Here is an 18,623-nt window from a genome sequence, read left to right as displayed (position 1 = left end):
TGTTGCTTTCCCCTTCTTTTTCGCCTTTCCCTCCTTCACATCTTGTTTGGTTAGATAACAAAAGGTAATGTTGGAAATGGAGCTGCAGTAGGGCTCTGTCACTTGCCCACTCTGACCTTGTTCAAGTCACTCAACTTCTTGGTGCCTCAGTTACCTTATCTGTAAAATGGGGATTAAATCCTCCTCCTTGAACATTAGACTGGGAGCCCTTTGTGGGACAGGGACTGTGTCCAACCTGATGATCTTGTATCTACCCCAGCACTTAGAACAGTGCTCACAGTAAGCACTTAACAAATACCATTAAAAAAATTTTTTTTGAAAATTAGCCATATACATAGCTGATTTCCTACTACAACCCAGCCCTCATGTTTTACTCCTTTATTTATTCATTCATTCAGTCAATCATATTTAATGAGCACTTACTGTGTGCAGTGCACTGTATTAAGCACTTGCGAAAGTGCAATACAACAATAAACAGTGACATTCCTTGCCCACAATGAGCTCACAGTCTAGAGTGGGCAAGACACACATCCAATATAAATAAATAAAATTAAAGATATGTACATAAGTGCTTTGGGGCTGGGAGGGGGGAAGAGCAAAGGGAGCAAGTCAGGGCAACACAGAAGGGAGTGGGAGATGAGGAAAAGTGAGTCTTAGTCTGGGAAGCCCTCTTGGAGGAGATGTGCCTTCAATAAGGCTTTGAAATTGGGGGAGAATGGTTGTCTCTAGGATTAGAGGAGGGAGGGCGTTCCAGGCCAGAGGCAGAACATGGGCTAGGGGTCCACGGCGAGACAGTCGAGTTTGGTCAACCTACTTATTGCATGCAGATCTCTTCTATCTTGCTACCAACCCCTTGTCCACGTCTGGCCTCTGACCTGAAACTCCTTTCCTTTTCATATATGCTCAACCACCATTACCCCACCTTTAAAGCACTATTATAATCACATCTCCTCTAAGAGGCCTTCCCCGACTAAGTCTCCCCTATTCCTTCTTCCTTCTGTGTCACTTATGTTCTTGAATGGGTGCCCTTTAAGCTCTTGATATTCACCCCACCCTCAGCCCTTTGACACTAATGTTCATATCTGTAATTTCTTTTAATATCCGTCTCCCCCTCTGGACTGTAAACTCCTGGTGGGCGGGGAATGTCCACCAACTCTTTTGAATTGTGCTCTCCCAAGCACTTAGTACAGTGCTGTGCACACATTAAGTGCTCAATAAATATCATTGATTGATATTAATTGAAAAAAATGAAGCTTATTCCCAATAAAATCCCATCCCTGAGAGGCAATAACAGTCTAATCCTGCTCCCTTTGAGACTACCTCATGGATGATAAAATGAAGTCAAACTGAACACTAGCTTTGTTTTTAAGAAGAAAATGATTGACCTGAACTGTGGGGAGTGCATTTTATTTTAAAGGGCTATTTTAGTAATATGAAAATTGGCAATGGTCCTTGTTCTGTTTCTGTTAAGATACTGTCTCCCTTGTCTTGACCTATTAGTCGATTAAAGTACTTTCTGCCTTTCTGCTTGCAGGAATTTCCCTTTTCCCTGGCCAAAAACTTTGTTTTGTTTCTGGGGCTGAAATCAAATAATGCACTGCCTGAGATTCTACCATGCGAAAGGGAATTTGAAGGCCCCAAAGGGTGCAGATCAAATTATGGCATTTGTTAAAGGCTTACTATCTGTTAAACACTGTACTATTTATTGGGGTAGACATAAGATAACCAGGTCAGACACCCACAAGGCTCCCAGTCTAAATAAATGGGAGAGCAGATATTGAAACCTCATTTTACAGAGGAGGCAACTGAGGCACGGAGAAGTTAAGTGACTTGCCCAGAGTCACACTCACCAGGCAAATGATGGAGCTGGGGTTAGAACCCAGGTCCCCTGACTGCCAGGTCCATGCTCTTTCCACTATTTGATGGATGATGATGATGATAAAGATGATAATAAAGTGCTTACTATATGCCAAGCACTGTGCTAAGCACTTGTGTTGATACAGGTTAATCAAGTTGGACACATTCCCTGTACCATCAGGGACTCACAGTCTAAGGAGAGGGAAAATGGTATTATATCTTCATATTACAGAGAGAAAATTAAGGCACAGTGAAGTAACTTGCCCAAGGTCATATGAGGAAAGTGGTAGAGCTGGGATTAGAACTAAGGTCTCCTGACTCCTACGCCTGTGCCCTCTTCTCTAAACATCCCTTTTCCCCAACTAAAATGGATCATAACTACAGAATCACAAAAGCCGTGTCAGTAAGTTCATCCCCTAAAGACAGGATAGCCAAAACAGTTGCACTTCTACCCAATTGTTAAAAAACCTCCAGAAAGAGAACTTCCAGTTTACTTGATTAAATAATCCCAGTATTTAACAACTAGTGTTATCAGATGAAGGCTACTTAAAGGTAGAACATCCACCCTAAGTTTTTATGGGAATTGGCTATCTGCTTGTGGGGGACATAATCAAAACTGCAATATAGTTCAGTAGATTTAAGTTTTCTCTTGACATCTCCAACAAAAGGAGGTCAAGTCTGTGTTTTTCTTGTTCTTTGTATTTGGGGTTTTTAATACTTGATTTATTAGCTTTAAGTGTTGAAGCTAAATCTATAAAATGTTTACTGTGTAAACTTCTTAATGTTCACAGTAGGACATTCAATCACCTTGATGGTTGATGTTTGGACAATATCAGGCATAATTCCTAAAGCCCTGTGGTTATTCCACAATTTTAGAGCGGTATTTGGCTGTTTTGCAAATAATTTTTTTACAACATGTTAATAAAATGAGTTGCCAGAGAGAAATCCATGATAGCTAACAAGTCTAAAAAAATGAATCTTAGGGACTGGTTTTTGTGCCAAAATATTAAGACCACAGAAAACTTTCTGTCTTTAAATGCCATTATGTATTTTGAGGGGCTGAATGAGAATAATTAGCAATTTTATGGGCCCTGACCCTTTATTATTATTTAATCCAATTAAGATTTTGCTTTGTGTTCCTCTTTAAATCTATTAATTAATAGTAATTATTATGCATTTACTATTTGCAGAATACTGTATTAAGTATTTTGCAGAGTAGAGTAAGTAAACACTATTTCTTCCTTCAAGGAGAATATAATTTAGCAGGTGAGACACATATTAAGATAAACTGCAGGTCAGTCAATCAGGCTATTGTATTTATTGAGCCCTTAACTGTGTGCAGAGCACTGTACTAAGCATTTGGGAGAGTACAATATAATAATAAATGAACATATGCCCTGTCCACAATGAGCTTATAGTCTAGAGGGGGAAACAGATATTAATATAAATGAATAAATTACAAGTTGGGAGACAACTGAATGTAAGGATCCATACATATGTTCTGGTAAACGGGGTAGTGAATACCTAAGTTCCTTAGAAGATATGGTCTCTAGTCATAGGTGATGCAGAAGGGAGGGAAACTGGGTTAAGAAGATGAAAGCTTAGTTAGGGAAGGCTTTCACAAGGAGATATGATTTTAGTAGGGCTTTGAAGATGGGAAGAATAGTGGTCTGCCAGATATGAATGGTAAGGAGCAGTAAAACAAAAGGGGGGGGCAGTGGTGTTTTCCTGAAAAATAGTGCTTTAGTGAATAATTCATGCAGATATATAATATAGCCCAAGACCACCATTTGAAGGCTTATCAGAGCTAAATAGGATTGGCATTCTTCCAGAACAAACCCATCCTCTCCAGTTAATGTAACAGATGAGAATGTTAAAATGGTGTGTTTGGAATATCTGGAATGTTAATTGTGGTTTTTCATTCCTCTGTGTATTTAAAAATGCACACTGCCACAATGTATCAACCCCTTTTTCTATCAGGTGAGTGCTTTTTCACTTCTCACCAGTAAGCCCAGTGTGCCAGCTCTATGTTGGGAATCTCTATAATTTATTTAAATTATTTTAGTAATTTTACTAGTAATTTAATTTAGGAATTTTAGTTGCTCAGAGAATGTGTGTGTTTCTTGACAGTAATAATAATGATAATGATGGTATTTGCTAAATGCTTACTATGTTCCAAGCACTTTTCTAAGCACTGGGGTAGATATAAGGTAACCAGGTTGTCCCACGTGGGTTCACAGTCTTCATCCCCATTTTACAGATGAGGTAACAGAGGCACAGAGAAGTTAAGTGACTTGTCCAAAGTCACTGAGCTGACAAGTGGCAGAGCTAGGATTAGAACCCACAACCTCTGATTCCCATTTCCATGCTCTTTCCACTAATCCATGCTACTTCTCTGAAAAAAAGGGAGCACAGAGAGAGATACCCAAACATTTATCTCAGCCTCGCACTCACACACTGGACAATGTTTGAGTTATAGCCTTTGTAAAAAAAACCCTAACATTTAAGTTATTTCCATCGAGTTTCAGTTTCCAATTCTGGTGCATTAAATCACTTCCAGTTTATTCCAGGCAAAGAGCTGGTTAAAGGAGTTTATTTGGGATGCTATGCTCATATTTAGGTGCCCGTGAATGATGGAATTGTACCCCTGTCTAAAATCAGTCTTCCCTGTCATTTTAATGAGGTAGCTATTAGTTGTTGAATGAAACATGCAGTGGACTGAAATGTCTGCATTGCAAATTTTTATGTGATACTCATACAAGACACAAACACACTAAATTTAACAATTCCTTGGTTTTCTTTTTTTCTATCTAAAATGGCTTTTAAAAAGCCATTAATAGATGGGCAGCTAATACATTCTATTTAATGGAGATGAGGTTAAAAAATTAAAGATTTGGGGTAGGCAGGTAAAATCTCTAATCACTTTGGAGGAGAAAGTCAGATTCAAATACTTTTAGGAAGCAGTTTACACAACCACCGCCTTCCCTTTAACATTTATCCTACATCACTGGAGTTAATTAGGTAAAATTGGAGATAACTTTGAGCAAGTATATACCCATGAAAATGATATCTGAAGCTTAAAATTAATTCAAACTTCTATTTACTATAACTTTAAACTAAAAAATTCCATCCATCTCAAATATCCAAATGTCTCACCAAGAGATAATTCATCAAAATTATCCTGACATTTGTGGTCTGACTCTTTAGATCAGAGTTACTGTGTGCCCTGTAAGAGTCAGGTTAGGACCTACTCACCTGGCAGGATTTATATCAATTTGTTGCCATTGTCATTAATGGTCCCTATTGAATGCTTACTGGGGAGAGGACACTGTACTAAGCACTTGGATGAGTACAATACAACGGAGTTGGTAGAAACACTCCCTGCCCACAACAATCAAATGAGAAGAGTTTACTGTGTTTGCACAGCTCACTATTCATTAACTCTTTTTTATTTCAAAGACTAGCACGTGGTTTGTAAAGTTGGATGAGGTTAAAAAAAACAACAAAAAGCAGGGATATTTCAAAGCACTCAAAGAAACTTATTTTTTCATTAGTTAATAAGTTTCTTGAAGGCAGGGTCTGTGTTCACCCTTGTGTACACCCTTGGGAAGCAGCGTGGCTCAGTGGAAAGAGCACGGGCTTTGGAGTCAGGGCTCTTGAGTTCGAATCCCAGTTCTGCCACTTGTCAGCTGTGTGATTGTGGGCAAGTCACTTAACTTCTCTGTGCCTCAGTTCCCTCATCTGTAAAATGGGGATTATGACTGTGAGCCCCACGTGGGACAACCTGATTCCCCTGTGTCTACCCCAGCGCTTAGAACAGTGCTCTGCACATAGTAAGCGCTTAACAAATAACATTATTATTATTATCATTACATTCCCTAAGCACTTCATCATCAATGCTATTTATTGAGCACTTTCTGTATGCAGAGCACCATACTAAGCGCTTGGGAGAGTACACTACAACAGAACAGGTAGACACGTTCCCTACCCACAATGAGCTTACAGTCTAGAGCACTTAGTAATGTTCTCTGCAGAGAAGCAGTGTGGCTTAGTGGCAAGAGCCTGGGTTTAGGAGTCAGAGATCTTGGGTTCGAATCCCAGCTCTGCCGCCTGTCAACTGTGTGACTTGGGCAAGTCACCTAACTTCTCTATGCCTCAGTTCCCTTATCTGTTAAATGGGGATGAAGACTGTGAGCCCTACATGGGACAACCTGATTACCTTGTATCTACCCCAGCACTTAGAAAAGTGCTTGGCACATAGTAAACGCTTAACAAATACCAACATCATTATTATTTTGATCACATATGCACAGTAAATGTTCCGATGCACAGGAGATGTTACTGGTGATGCTGGTAATTTTATTGCTCTCCACCTAAGTTAGACCATTATCTTATGCAAGTAGCAAATTCCCTCCATCTGCCCTACTAAAAGTGCTACCTGAAAAGCATATATTTGCTTAGTGTTCATAGGTTTTTCAAGGATCACAACAGGATTGACTGTGTTCTATCTAATGATGAAAACACCATGCAGTTTACTGCATTAATTTATTTCATTTTCCCTTCCAGCAAATCTCACTGGCAGAACACAGGTAAGAAGGAGTTTTTTTGGCTTTGGTTGTGCAATGTGACTTTGCTGGTAGTGACAGAAGGTAAATGGATTTACCCCATTAAATTCAGGAATGAATTTCAAATTTCTGGTAGCTTTTGGTGGCTTGCAGGTGAAAGAAAAAAAACTGTTCAGTGTGTTTAAGTGCTGATGAATCATTACCCAAAGAGAAAGCTCTTCCCTGAAAGTCAGTGGCTCAGAATATCTTTCTTTGTGGGAATTGCTAAAGAAGCGTGAGCTCCACCACTCTCTGTTGAGTCTGAGTATACCTTAGTGAAATCATTTGGGTGGTGTACATTGCTCTTGAAGACATATGGCCATTGTTCTCCAAACCCCTTCCTTAACAAAATATACACATAGTGGAACTTTTACAGTGAGTAGACTTGGGCAAAATGAAAGCTACAAAAAAGTGTCCACTACTCAGTAAAGAGGCTTAATTTAAGAAGTTTCTAGGAGCCATTGCACTGTGTGACCTTCCGACTTGAACATTTTTATTAAAATAGTAGTATATTAACTGGTTTTATGGCAGTAGGCCATGTTTACATATTTCAAATAAAAATTGACCAGAGGAATGAAGGAGTATTTTCCTCCATGTGTTTATCTATTAAGCTCGCTGAAGCAATGAAGTATTTGTTTTGTATTCTGTTCATGTATTGCATTTTGAGCTCTTGAGTGTCTTCCTCTGTAAGTCACCATCAAAAGAAGTATCTAGCATGTATTTTATGATCATAAATCAAGTGAAAACTCATGAGCAGCACATTTATCAGTGGGTCAAATTGTGTCCCATTCCTCATTGGCCCCAGCAGTGCTCATCACCAAATAATTCTTCACAAAGTCCATGCCATTCAATTCATCCAATACTTCACCCTGGCTTTAGCATTAGTGTGGGTAATTCAAATCACACTAAATTCAAAAACCCCCTCCTATTTTAGTCAGTCAATCATATTTATTGAGTGCTTACTGTGTGCAGAGTACTATACTAAGCTCTTGGTAGAGAACAAATTAACAGACACAGCTTACAGTTTAGAGAGCTTACAGTTCTAGCTTACAGTCTAGAAGGGGAGATGGACATTAATATAAATAGAATTACAGATATGTGCATAAGTGATGTGGAGCTGAGCGAGGGGATATATAAAGGGAACAAGCAGGGCGACACAAAAGGGAGTTGAAGAAAAGGAAAAGAGGACTTAGGGAAGGCCTCTTGAAGGAGGTGTGCCTTCAATAAGGCTCTGAAGGTAGAGAAAGTAATTGTTGGATATGATGAGGGGTGGGCATTCCAGGCCAGAGGTGGGCAAGAGGTCCATGGTAAGATAAATGAGATCGCAGTATAGTGAGAAGATTAGCATTAGAGGAAGAACGCATGCTGGTTCGGTGTAGTGGGAGAGTAGTGAGGTGAGGTAGGAGGCATCAAGGCGATTGAGTGCCTTGAAGCCAGCGGTGAGGAGTTTCTGTTTGATGCAGAGGTAGATGGGCAATCACTGGAGATTTTTGAGGAGTAGAGAAACATGGCCTGAACATTTCTGAAGAAAAATGATCCGAGCATCAGAGTGAAGTATGGATTGGAGTGGGAAGAGACAGGAGGCAGGGAGGTCAACAAGAAGGCTGATACAGTTATCAAAGCAAGATAGGATAAGTGACTGGATTAATGTGGTAGCAGTTTGGATGGAGAGGAAAGTGCGGATTTTAATGATATTGTGAACTATAACCCACATCATGCTTCAAGTAGCATGAGTTGACTCTGATTTCCCCTCCTCTTCTTACCTTCTCCTCCTCTCTCGTGAAGATGCTCAGCATCTCTGAAGTACCCAGGAATGATAAAAAGGAGAATCATGGGCTCGAAAAGCAAAGTGAAAACAACAAAGCTAGACCACCCCCCATTTCCCCAGTCTTCTTCCCGCCCTTTACTCTCAACCACTTTTTCCCCTCTCCCCTTTGCCTTCCAGTCACCTGCCCCTTGTCTGGTGAGGAGCAAATGGGGCTGGGTGTTCCCACTGAGGCTTGGGCAGGGCAGAGGAAGGGGAATGGGGAAGGGCATCATGCCTAACCATGCTCACCCCAGAGTGTTCCAACAGGAAGCAGGAGCCAGAGGAGGTGACGGGGGAGTAGGTTGAGCCAGGTAGGCAGTGACTCAGCCCCATTTACAGACTTTTTTTTATCCTCCTGGGGTTTCAAATTCCAAGTGGTGGTTTTGTGAAAACAGGGAGAATGATTTTTTCTTATTGTCCAGAAACAGGGTTTTTTTTTTTTTTCTACTTTTTAAAGTCTCCAGGTTTGTCAAAGCTGCTATATTTTGAGCGGGACAGTGTGCTTTCTGTGGAAGATGTCAGAGCACTGCATTCTGAACTCTGAGTAAGAATAATAATAATAATAATAATAATCATGGTATTTAAGTGCTTACTATATGCCATGCACTGTTCTAAGCACTGGGGTAAATACAGGGTAATCAGGTCTCACATGGGGCTCATAGTCTCAATTCCCATTTTATGGAAGAAGTAATTGAGGCACAGAGAAGTTAAGTGGCTTGCCCAAGGTCACACAGCAGACAATTGGCTGAATCAAGATTAGAACCCACGACCTCAAACTCCCAGGCTCGTGCTCTTGCCACTAGGCCATGCTGCTCCAATAATAATGATGGTATTTAAGTACTTACTGTGTGCCGAGCACTCTTCTAAACGCTGGGGTAGATGCTCATAGTCTTAATCCCTATTATACAGATGAGGTAACTGAGGCACAGAGAAGTTAAATGACTTGCCCAAAGTCACAAAGCTGATGTGGCAGAGCCAGGATTAGAACCCCCAGCCTCTGACCCCTAAGCCCAGGCTCTTTTCACTGAGCTACACTTCTTCTCTGAACCTGACTCCCATCAGTTGCTTAGGAAAAGGATGGAATTGTTGGTCTTTCCCATTTGGACGCTCCAGAATTACCTGGCTCCCATCCATAATACAATACATTTGTCACGATTCTTTTAACACTGTGGTTCTCATTGGGGTGCCTGGAAAGCAAAAGCTACAATCATGGTAAAAGTTTTTTTGGTTGTTTTTTCCCAGGAAGAAGGCTTGTAAAGGGTGAGAAGAGAAGGATGATAGTCACTCCCCTATGCTAAAGTATTCAAGAAGAGATTAAGGGTCAGAGGGACAGAAATATTGCCCAAATTCAACAGAAAGAATCCAGCCATGTTACTTTATTTCTTGAAATGTTGACAAGTTTGCACTGCCTATAGTTTTTTTTATGTAAATGATGTCTTTCTTATTCCCACAGGCAATGTGAAATATTCACCCAGGCAACCTACGCTTCCTGACATATAGTACTGCCCTTTTCAGCAAAGGCCAATTCCAACTTCCATTTAATCAGAAGCTGCATGGCACCTTGAAACACATTCTGTTTAGCTCTGACTGCGTGTTCTACTGAAGGAGTAAAACACTGAATATCCAAAGATGGGGATGTTGTGTTTTTATAATAACCATTTGTTCTTATTTTCTTCTTCCCTTTCTATGCAATTGTAAATTAATGAACAGAGAGGTATTTGGAAATGGTTATACATTTGTCTTTGATTTGTTTGTATAAATATACAGCACTGGGAAAGGGGGCGGGGGCTTTATATACAGTTCCTTTTTTAATAACCATAAGGAGATTGCATAAAGAATCAGAAGCAAAGTGTTGCATTTATACATTCCTTTCTGCTCTTCAGTCACCTTGTAAAATAACGTCATTATCTATTGACACTTGCCATTCTGTACAGATTATTTATATTCACTTGCCATTGCACCATATAGTTTTCTGAAGATCCTATAACTGTTTCTTGGTTTATCCAAATTAATAATAATCAACTATTACCAATTATTAATTAATATTAATTATGATTAAATCTCATGCCAGACCAGTCTGTATATTACTTTGCTTCACCTAACTCTGTGCACTCATATTGGATATCTTTGAGCTTTTCAACAAAAATGACAGTTTCACATGCCTAAGATTCATTTTATTGAGCTATTTTTGATTTACCCACATTGTAGATTGGTGTTCATACTCTTAATAGATTTCAAATGTCACTCTGTAGGAGTTCAAAAGATCAAAAAATATCCATTAGTTTCTTCTCTCCTATTAAACAAACTTTCATTTTTACCCCAAAACTGTATGTTCACATCTTTTCCCATTTTCCACTGTCTGTATCTGTCATGAAATATAAACCAGCCCCTCCCCAAATTGCAGATGGATAGCTGAGCACAAAAGTGTGTTTGATTTGCCCTTTGAGAGTGCATTTTTCATTGTTACTTTTTAAAAAACCTTTTCAATTTCCACTGTCTAGATGTTAATTTAATTCTGAAAGCCCAAGTAACCAAATACCATTCCTTCATATATGCTGCCTCCTTCCTTGAGCGGCACCTCTAAGTAGGGGGATGGGTTACTGGTACTGGTCTGTTGAAGTCTGCATTAGGACAGCTGGTCCAGTTCCACAAATTGGCCCTTGGTCACTTTCAGGATCCACATTTAATTGGTGAATTTCAACAAGCCATAGGGTTGTTGAATCAATCAATCACTCACTTATTGAGCACTTACTGTGTGCAGACCACTATACTAAGCGCCTTGGAGAGCACAGTACAGCAAATTTGGTAGTCACATGCTTCCCACATGCTTCCCACAATGAGCTTGTAGCCTAGAATGGGAGCTTACAGTATAGAGGGTTTGTAAGCAAGTCAGGAAACATGTGCCCCATCTTAGACAAGATTTTGCGCCACAGAAGGAAATGTCCAAATATGTTTAGGATATATTGAACACTTTATTTGGACATGGGGGCTGATAAAATATTGTGATATCTCTACTTTGCTTCTCTTCAATTATTTTGGCCCAGATGGAGGCCCAAAGTGAGCAATCTTATTTCCCAGAAGTAGGCTCCATTTTGTCTCATCCTTTTTGGAAGGGGTTGGGTGGGGGGGTTTGGGATGTATTTGCAGCATAGATATTTTGAGAAGAAGAAAAAATGTTTTATACTAGAGGAAAGCCATGACCACCTTTCTACCTCAGACCCATCTTCATTCATAATATTTGGAATAGCTTTATGCTGCTGTTTTCTGCAAAGTCTATAGCTTTTACTGGACCACAGCACATACAAGGAAAATGCCTCTTTAAGGGAAAAAAATAAGGTCCCTTAACTCTGAAATTCTCAATCTTAGATTTGGTGTCTTGTTATTACTTCGAGAGGTATCGTATAAAATTTGTTTTCTGCCTGTATTTGTGTGCAAAATATGTCCTCTATTCTGCTACTGAGTAAAAGTTCCTTAAAACACTACATTGTAACATTTTTCCTCTGAATAATAAATACAATAAATATATTGCAGTAACATTTAAAAAAGGTATGTAGCTCTTCTGAGGTGTATAGTAAAGAACTGATCACGCCACATTTTAATCTGGTTACATGCTGTATTTTTCATTCCGAATAAAAGTAATTTTTAACACAAAATTGCTTTGATATTCCTGAGCTGAGAAATAAGCATTTAAGAAGACTTGTGTTTCATGATAGATGATCAGTCTTGGAGACATATTGAAGAAAATAAAATGTATAAAGAAAATGCTTTCCTAATCTCTGTATATTTTCTGCAATTTTATGATTTTTCAGTCTTCCTCTATTTTCTTTCTTTTCTCTTATTTCCTCATCTCCTCTCTTCTTCTCCCTTCCCTTTCTCATCCTTCTTTCCCTTTCTGACAGATTTTAAATTTAAATAACCAGAGGGTATGAGGCCTACTGAAAGAAAAGAAAGGATTTTTTGGCATTACACGTAGCACATGGAGCCATTTCATGCTTGACCTGAAATTCAATCTGGGACCAATGGCAGAGTCAGTGACAGCCCCTTTGATTCCATTTCGCCCCCTGGGTGTTCATCCAATTGATGTGTATTGTATCTGATCCAATTTTTGAAAAACCTGGCTATTTCACTAAGTTTTAGGGATGACCCAAACTGCTCATTTGCAATAATTGATCAGATTATTTCCCAATACATTTCCAAAGCACATGGTGTTGTTTGGACGTAAATAGATATTTTTTTCCTTTCTCTCGCAGTAAGAAAGTAAAAACCTAGCTAATAATCTGGTGACAAGTTTTGAGGGGAATGAAATTTAATAATTGTAATATTTGTAAAGTGCTTACTATGTGCTAAAGTGTGTGCTAAGCACTAGAGTCAGTACAAGATGTCAGGTTGGGATTCAAATGCTTTAGATGAAATAAATGAATGTTTAGCCCCCAGGATACTTTAGTGAATGAATGTTGTAAAGGTTATGTGTGTTCTTCATATTCTATATATATCAATCAGTGTACTGTACTAAGCATTTGGGAGAGTACAGTATAACAGAATGTATACATGTATATACACAGATGAGCAGTGTTGCCTAGTGGGTAGATTGTGGGCCCGGGAGTCAGAAGGACTTCTCCACATGGCTCCTGGGTGACTTTAGGCAAGGTGATCAATTTCACTTTGCCTCAGTTACCTCATCTGTAAAATGGGGATTAAGATCAAGTGGGTCAGTGACTGTATCCAACCTGATTAAATTGTATCTGTGCCACCACTTAGAACAATGCCTGGCACATAGCACTTAACTAATATCATGAAAAATGTGTGTGTGTATTCATATAAGAGCAAACATATCTCCAAATCCTTCAAGGGAGCCTCCATTAGCCCAGGAATCAAGGAAGGCATTTGTAATGAACAGAATATCTTTTCTCACCTTTATAAGAGGCCATTGGGAGCTCTTGTGATTCACACAAATGAAAATACGTGTTCAATACCCTAGCCTCACTATTACAAAACCTGTGTACCCTTGGCAAGTTTGTAAAAGCCGAGGATAAAATTAGCAGTAGAGCCATAGGTGAAGATACCAAAGTATCCCAAAGCTCTGAGTTTATACTTACTTTAGAGGTTTTCTGTAGTGGGTCACTGCTATTCCTTTCAGAAGACCTAGTTAGCCTTAGCTGCTAATCAGGGCAGTCTAAAGCTACAGCTGTACCTCAGTGGCTGAGACTTAATTACTCTCAGGTGGCTAGCTGAGTGTAGATAAGGCACGTGAGGAGCAGGTTACAGTTGCAGCAGGAAGGAACAGAACTTTCTCTGCTCTTGATTGAAAGGGAAAGGAAATATCAGTGAATCTCAGGACATAGGAAAGTCTCCAGTCTCTCGAGGAACGGGGAACTTCCAGGATTGTTCAGTCCTGACTTGAGGACTTGATCCTTTGCGGTTTGAGTTGTTGCTGCTGATTTGGAGGAACCGGAGCTGGAAAGGAAGGCATCATGGGGGTGATCCTGGTTGTGTGTTGTGTACTGTTCCCAAAGTAAGTCATGTCTCCTCCAATACCCCAAGTACACTTGTGACCCTGTGCTAGTACTTTCCTTTCTTGCCTGTCAAACTGGATAAGTACTAGGGTGGGTTTTGCCCAGGTTTGCTTTTTATCAATGCTGTTGTGACTTTTGGGAATTGGGTTTAAGTAATCAGAAGAAATAATACCCAGGTTTCTGTCCCAAATCTTGAATTTAAGATTGAAAGCTGAGTTGACTTTTCACTGTTTCCTTGTCAAAGCCTTATCTCTTCTTGTCACAAGAATTGGAGCACTGAATTCTTTGATAAAGACACAGATAAGGGCTAAGCAATTTTTTATCTTTTTTTAAAGGTGCAGAAAAGTATTAGTGAAGGAATTGATATCAGGAAAAATCAACAATTGCCCACAAAAATATTCAGACTAGACTAAAATGTGATGAAGTTGAGACAAATCTGTGTTGGTTTGATCCTTTTTCAGAGGATCATTTCTGTGAGATGTTTGACTAAAAGATTAAGGATGTAGTATGATTCAAGTCTTATGGAAAGCTGGAAGGCTAGGGAATGGCTTGAAGTGTCATTTTATGATTATAGTATCTGTGGGAGGATAAGAAAGGATTGCTTTGGACTTGTTCACTGAATCAATCAAATGCATATAGCTATTAAGTGATTGCCATGTTCTGAAAGGTTCAATTTTTTTCACTTAGGAATGGATGCTTCAATTTTTAGTGTCCCATTGGTTTCCCTTCCCAAAATGAGAAATTCAGACAGATGTGTCTAATTTCCTATTGCAACTCACTGGTCCCATAAACCTAGTACTGGCCACCTAAGAGGCTAGGCAGGCTGGTAGCAAGTGCTGGGGGAGAGGGAAGGATAACCAGCCGGCTCAGGTACAGTTGACTGTTGCTACACTTGGCTAGTCAGGAGACCCAATTGCAGAAGAAGGAATTCCATGGTTATGTGTTTGTCTAATATAGTCTATTGCCATGTTGTGTATGTGTGTGTGTATATATTACACATACATATATTTGTATATGCATATAGCTATATATAATAACATTTGAAAGTCTTGAATTGTGTTGGGGAAAATGGTGTAGATAACAAGCCACCTTTTGGTAGGCTGAAAATAAGCTACTGATATTTGTGAGATTAAGAAACACGGTTGGAAAAACTGTGTTTCTAGTCCACTAAACAGTGCTCTTATGTTACTGATCTATGTTAATTCAAGTCTTTTGGAAAAATATAGAGAACCAATTTTTCAGTAGCTGCAAGAATCCATTGCTCCAACATGTCTCCCAGGTGTTTTACTTCCTACTCTGCAACAATCAGTCAATCATTCAATAGTATTTACTGAACCCATTTTCTGGGCAGGACACTGTCCACAGTAGGCATTTAGTATATATGATAGTATAAGTTCATTGTGGGCAGGGAACATGTCTACCAACTCCATTATATTGTACTCTCCCAAGTGCTTCTTACAGTGCTCTGCACATGGTAAATGTTCAATAAATATATGTGCATAGTTACTATATTTTTAAGCACTTACTGTGCACTGGAAAAGCATAAACAGCTGGGAATTGCAGTCTCTGACCCACCAGGGGGCTTACTGTAAAGGCATTTCTCTAACATGTGGTTAGGTTTCTCACTTACATTAGAATCGTAACCTGCTCTAGGTTGTAAGGTCATTGTGGAGAGAATGTCTACCTACTCTGTTATATTGTACTCTCCCAAGCACTTAGTTTGGTGCTCTGTATGCAGTAAGGGCTCAATAAATACCATTGATTAATTGCTAACCCTGATTACTGCCATGTATGTGCACACAGCTGATTTTCTGACCCTGCATCATGTGCCCTCCAGGTATGTTGATGGAGCATTCCATAACAAGAGTTCTATCTAAAATGTGGAGTGGAGATGTATGTGAAGGGAGAACTGAGTACTGTTTTAGGTTCAAGCCATAACCACTTAACAAATACCATTTAAAAAAGGAAGGGTGCAAGACTCTAAGTCGGGCCGATGGCAAGCAGCACGGCTTCACAAGTCTTTCAGGGTTCTCGATCCAGAACCTTTGAAGCAGCTTTGAGATTTCCCCCCCCCCCCACCCCCAAGTAGTAGATGACATTTGTCTTTTTTTAAGGTCATCTTATTCTCACCATAAATTTGGATGGCCTTCCTCTCTGTTTTCCACATGAGATCACGGGCCTGGGAGTCAGAGGACCTGGGTCCCAGTCCCGCCACTTGTCTGCTGGGTGGCCTTGGGCAGATCACTGACTTCTCTGTGCCTCAGTTGCCTCATTTGTGAAATTTGTGAAAAGGGGATTCAGACTATGAGCCCCGTGTGGATCATAGACTATGCCCAACCTGATTTTCTTCTATCCACCTCGGCACTTAATAGTAATAATAATGATGGTATATAAGCACTTACTATGTGCCAGGCACTGTATTAAGTGCTGGGGTGGTAAGCATTTAACAAATACCAGAATTATTATTATTTTTAAGAGAGAAGAATGAGTCAAATAGGTTAACTTGAGAGGAACAGAGTTTGAACAAAGATCTAGAGGGAGAAGAGTGGATAACTAGGGGGGAGAGAGAGCGCTGATCGAGTGCCTTTAAACTGTCAGGAGTTTCTGCTTTATAGAGTTGCCAACCATTGGAGTCTTCTGAGAGTCAGGGAAATATATTCGGACACTATTTTAGCACAAGGATCAAGACAGAAGAGAAATATGTATTGGAAAGGTAAAAAACTGGATGGGGAAATCAATGACATAGTCAATCTGGGATAGGGCAGATAGCTTGACTAGCCTAGAGGCCATTGGTTAAAGAAGCATCATGGCATAGTGAACAGAGCATGGGCCTGGGACCTAGAAGGTCATGTGTTCTAAACCTGGCTCCACCACTTGTCTGCTGTATGACCTTGGGCAAGTCTTAGTGGAAAGAATATGGGGAAAGAATATGGGCTTGGGAGTCAGAGGTCATGGGTTCTAACCCCGGCTCCACCACTTGTCTGCTGTGCGATTTTGGGCAAGTTACTTCACTTATCTGTGCCTCAGTTCCCTCATCTGTAAAATGGAGTTTGACAGCCTCACATGGAACAGGGGTTGTGTCCATCCTGATTTGCTTGTATCCACCTCAGCACTTAGAACAGTGCTTGGTACATAGTAACTGCTTAATAAATACCATAATAATAATCATCATCATTAAGAGGAGATAAGGAGAGCCAGTATTTCATAATCCCTTTACAGATGAGGAAACTGAGGCACAGATTGGTGAAGTGACATCCAAAGTCACAAACTGGTCAATGGGTCCTCTGACTTCCATTACCATGCTTTTTCCACTAGGCCATTATGTCTCTCTCTCTCTTGTTTCACTCATTTTACAATTGAGGCAATACTAATGGCATTGAGAGCTTACTCTTTGCCAAACACTACATTAAGATTTAAACATTGAGATAGATACAAGATAGGACAGTTGTATTCCCTGTCCCACATGGGGCTCACAATCTTGTCTTATGCCATCAAGTCATTTCTGACCCTTAGCAACACCACGGACACATCTCTTCTAGTACGCCGTGCTATCCATCTGCAATCATTCTAGTAGTGTATCCATGGAGTTTTCTTGGTAGAAATATGGAAGTGGTTTACCATTGCCGCCTTCCACCCGGTAAACCCGAGTCTCCGCCCTCGACTCTCTCCCATGCCTCTGCTATCCAGCATGGGTGAGTTTTGACTTGTAGCAGATTGCCTTCCACTCACTAGCCACTGGCCAAGCTAGGAATGGAATGGGTAGGCCTCTGCTTGACTCTCCCTCCTGTAGTCGAGACTGGTTGAGTACTGGAAACTCTCCAGGTGCAAACCTGAGAGGTGCTCACAATCTAAGTAGGAAAAAAGTTACAAATCCCCATTTTATAGGTGAAACTGGGTTACTAGTTCAAGGTTACACAGCAGGTAAATATCAGAGCTGGGATGAAAACCCATGTCATTTTCATTCAATTGTATATATTGAGTGCTTATTGTGTGCAGAGCACTGTACTAAGCACTTGGAAAGTACAATTCAGCAACAGTCAATCCCTGCCCAACAACTGGCTCACAGTGTACGAGGGGGGAGACAAACATCAAAACAAGTAAACAGGCATCAACAGCATCAATATGAATAGAATTATAGATATTATGAATATATATACATTAATAAAATAAAGAGAATAATGACTATGTACATACATATATACAAGTGCTGTGGGTCGGTGAGGAGGGTAGAGCAGAGGGAACAAATTGGGGCGGTGGGGAGGGGAGGAGGAGCAGAGGAAGAGGGGGGCTTAGTCTCAAAAGGTCTTCTGGAGGAAGTGAGCTTTCAGTAGGGCTTTGAAGCGGGGAAGTGTGCTAGTTTGGATTTGAGGAGGGAGAGCATTCTAGGTCAGAGGTAGGATGCCGGCCAGGGGTCCACAGCTGGACAGGTGAGAGCGAGGCACAGTGAGAAGGTTAGCATTAGAGGAATGGAGTGTGCAGTCTGGGCTGTAGAAGGCGAGAAGGGACGTGAGGTAGGAGGGGGCAAGGTGATGGAGAGCTTTGAAGTCAGTAGTGAGGAGTTTTTGCTTGATATGGAGGTTGATAGGAAAGGTCATCTTCCTCTGACAAGCCTGTACTCTTTCCACTATCACACTGCTTCTATTTCAGGCTGTTGCTGAAAACTTGACCAAGGACATGCCCTTTCTGCAACACTGAATTAAGCTTCTGTTTTTATTTCTGCTAAGTTCCTTTTTTTCCCCTATCCAATTATCTTTCTTCACATCCTCTTCTGTTTTATTTATGTGTTCTTGTCTTTTCCATTAGACTGTAAACTCCTTGATTGCAGCGTTTCTGTCTCTTCTA

The 18,623-nt window shown here is 40.2% G+C and overlaps 1 protein-coding gene and 1 non-coding gene across 6 annotated transcripts in view; one reads left to right on the top strand and one right to left on the bottom strand.

Moving 5' to 3' along the window:
• Nucleotides 1–11,921, top strand: part of UTRN (utrophin) — a 609,179-nt gene extending 597,258 nt beyond the window's left edge. For 4 of the 5 annotated variants that reach the window (XM_029047836.2, XM_029047843.2, XM_029047829.2 and 1 more), the window contains 3 exons: nt 6,424–6,446; nt 8,726–8,812; nt 9,722–11,921. In XM_029047836.2, the coding sequence (XP_028903669.1) occupies nt 6,424–6,446; nt 8,726–8,812 (110 nt within the window). In that variant the 3' untranslated portion in view covers nt 9,722–11,921. The remainder of the gene's footprint in view (nt 1–6,423; nt 6,447–8,725; nt 8,813–9,721) is intronic. The other variant, XM_029047848.2, reaches the window with a different exon arrangement.
• A 5,562-nt stretch (nt 11,922–17,483) lies between these two features.
• LOC114809511 lies at nt 17,484–17,621 on the bottom strand. The gene has a single exon (XR_003757290.1). It is a non-coding gene; the product is annotated as a small nucleolar RNA SNORA7 (small nucleolar RNA).
• Between the last annotated feature and the right edge of the window lie 1,002 nt (nt 17,622–18,623).

The sequence above is a fragment of the Ornithorhynchus anatinus genome, chromosome 2, assembly GCF_004115215.2.
Source record: "Ornithorhynchus anatinus isolate Pmale09 chromosome 2, mOrnAna1.pri.v4, whole genome shotgun sequence".
NCBI lineage: Eukaryota > Metazoa > Chordata > Mammalia > Monotremata > Ornithorhynchidae > Ornithorhynchus > Ornithorhynchus anatinus.
Note: the sequence above shows the minus strand (reverse complement) of the source record. Positions and strands in the feature narration are given on the sequence as shown.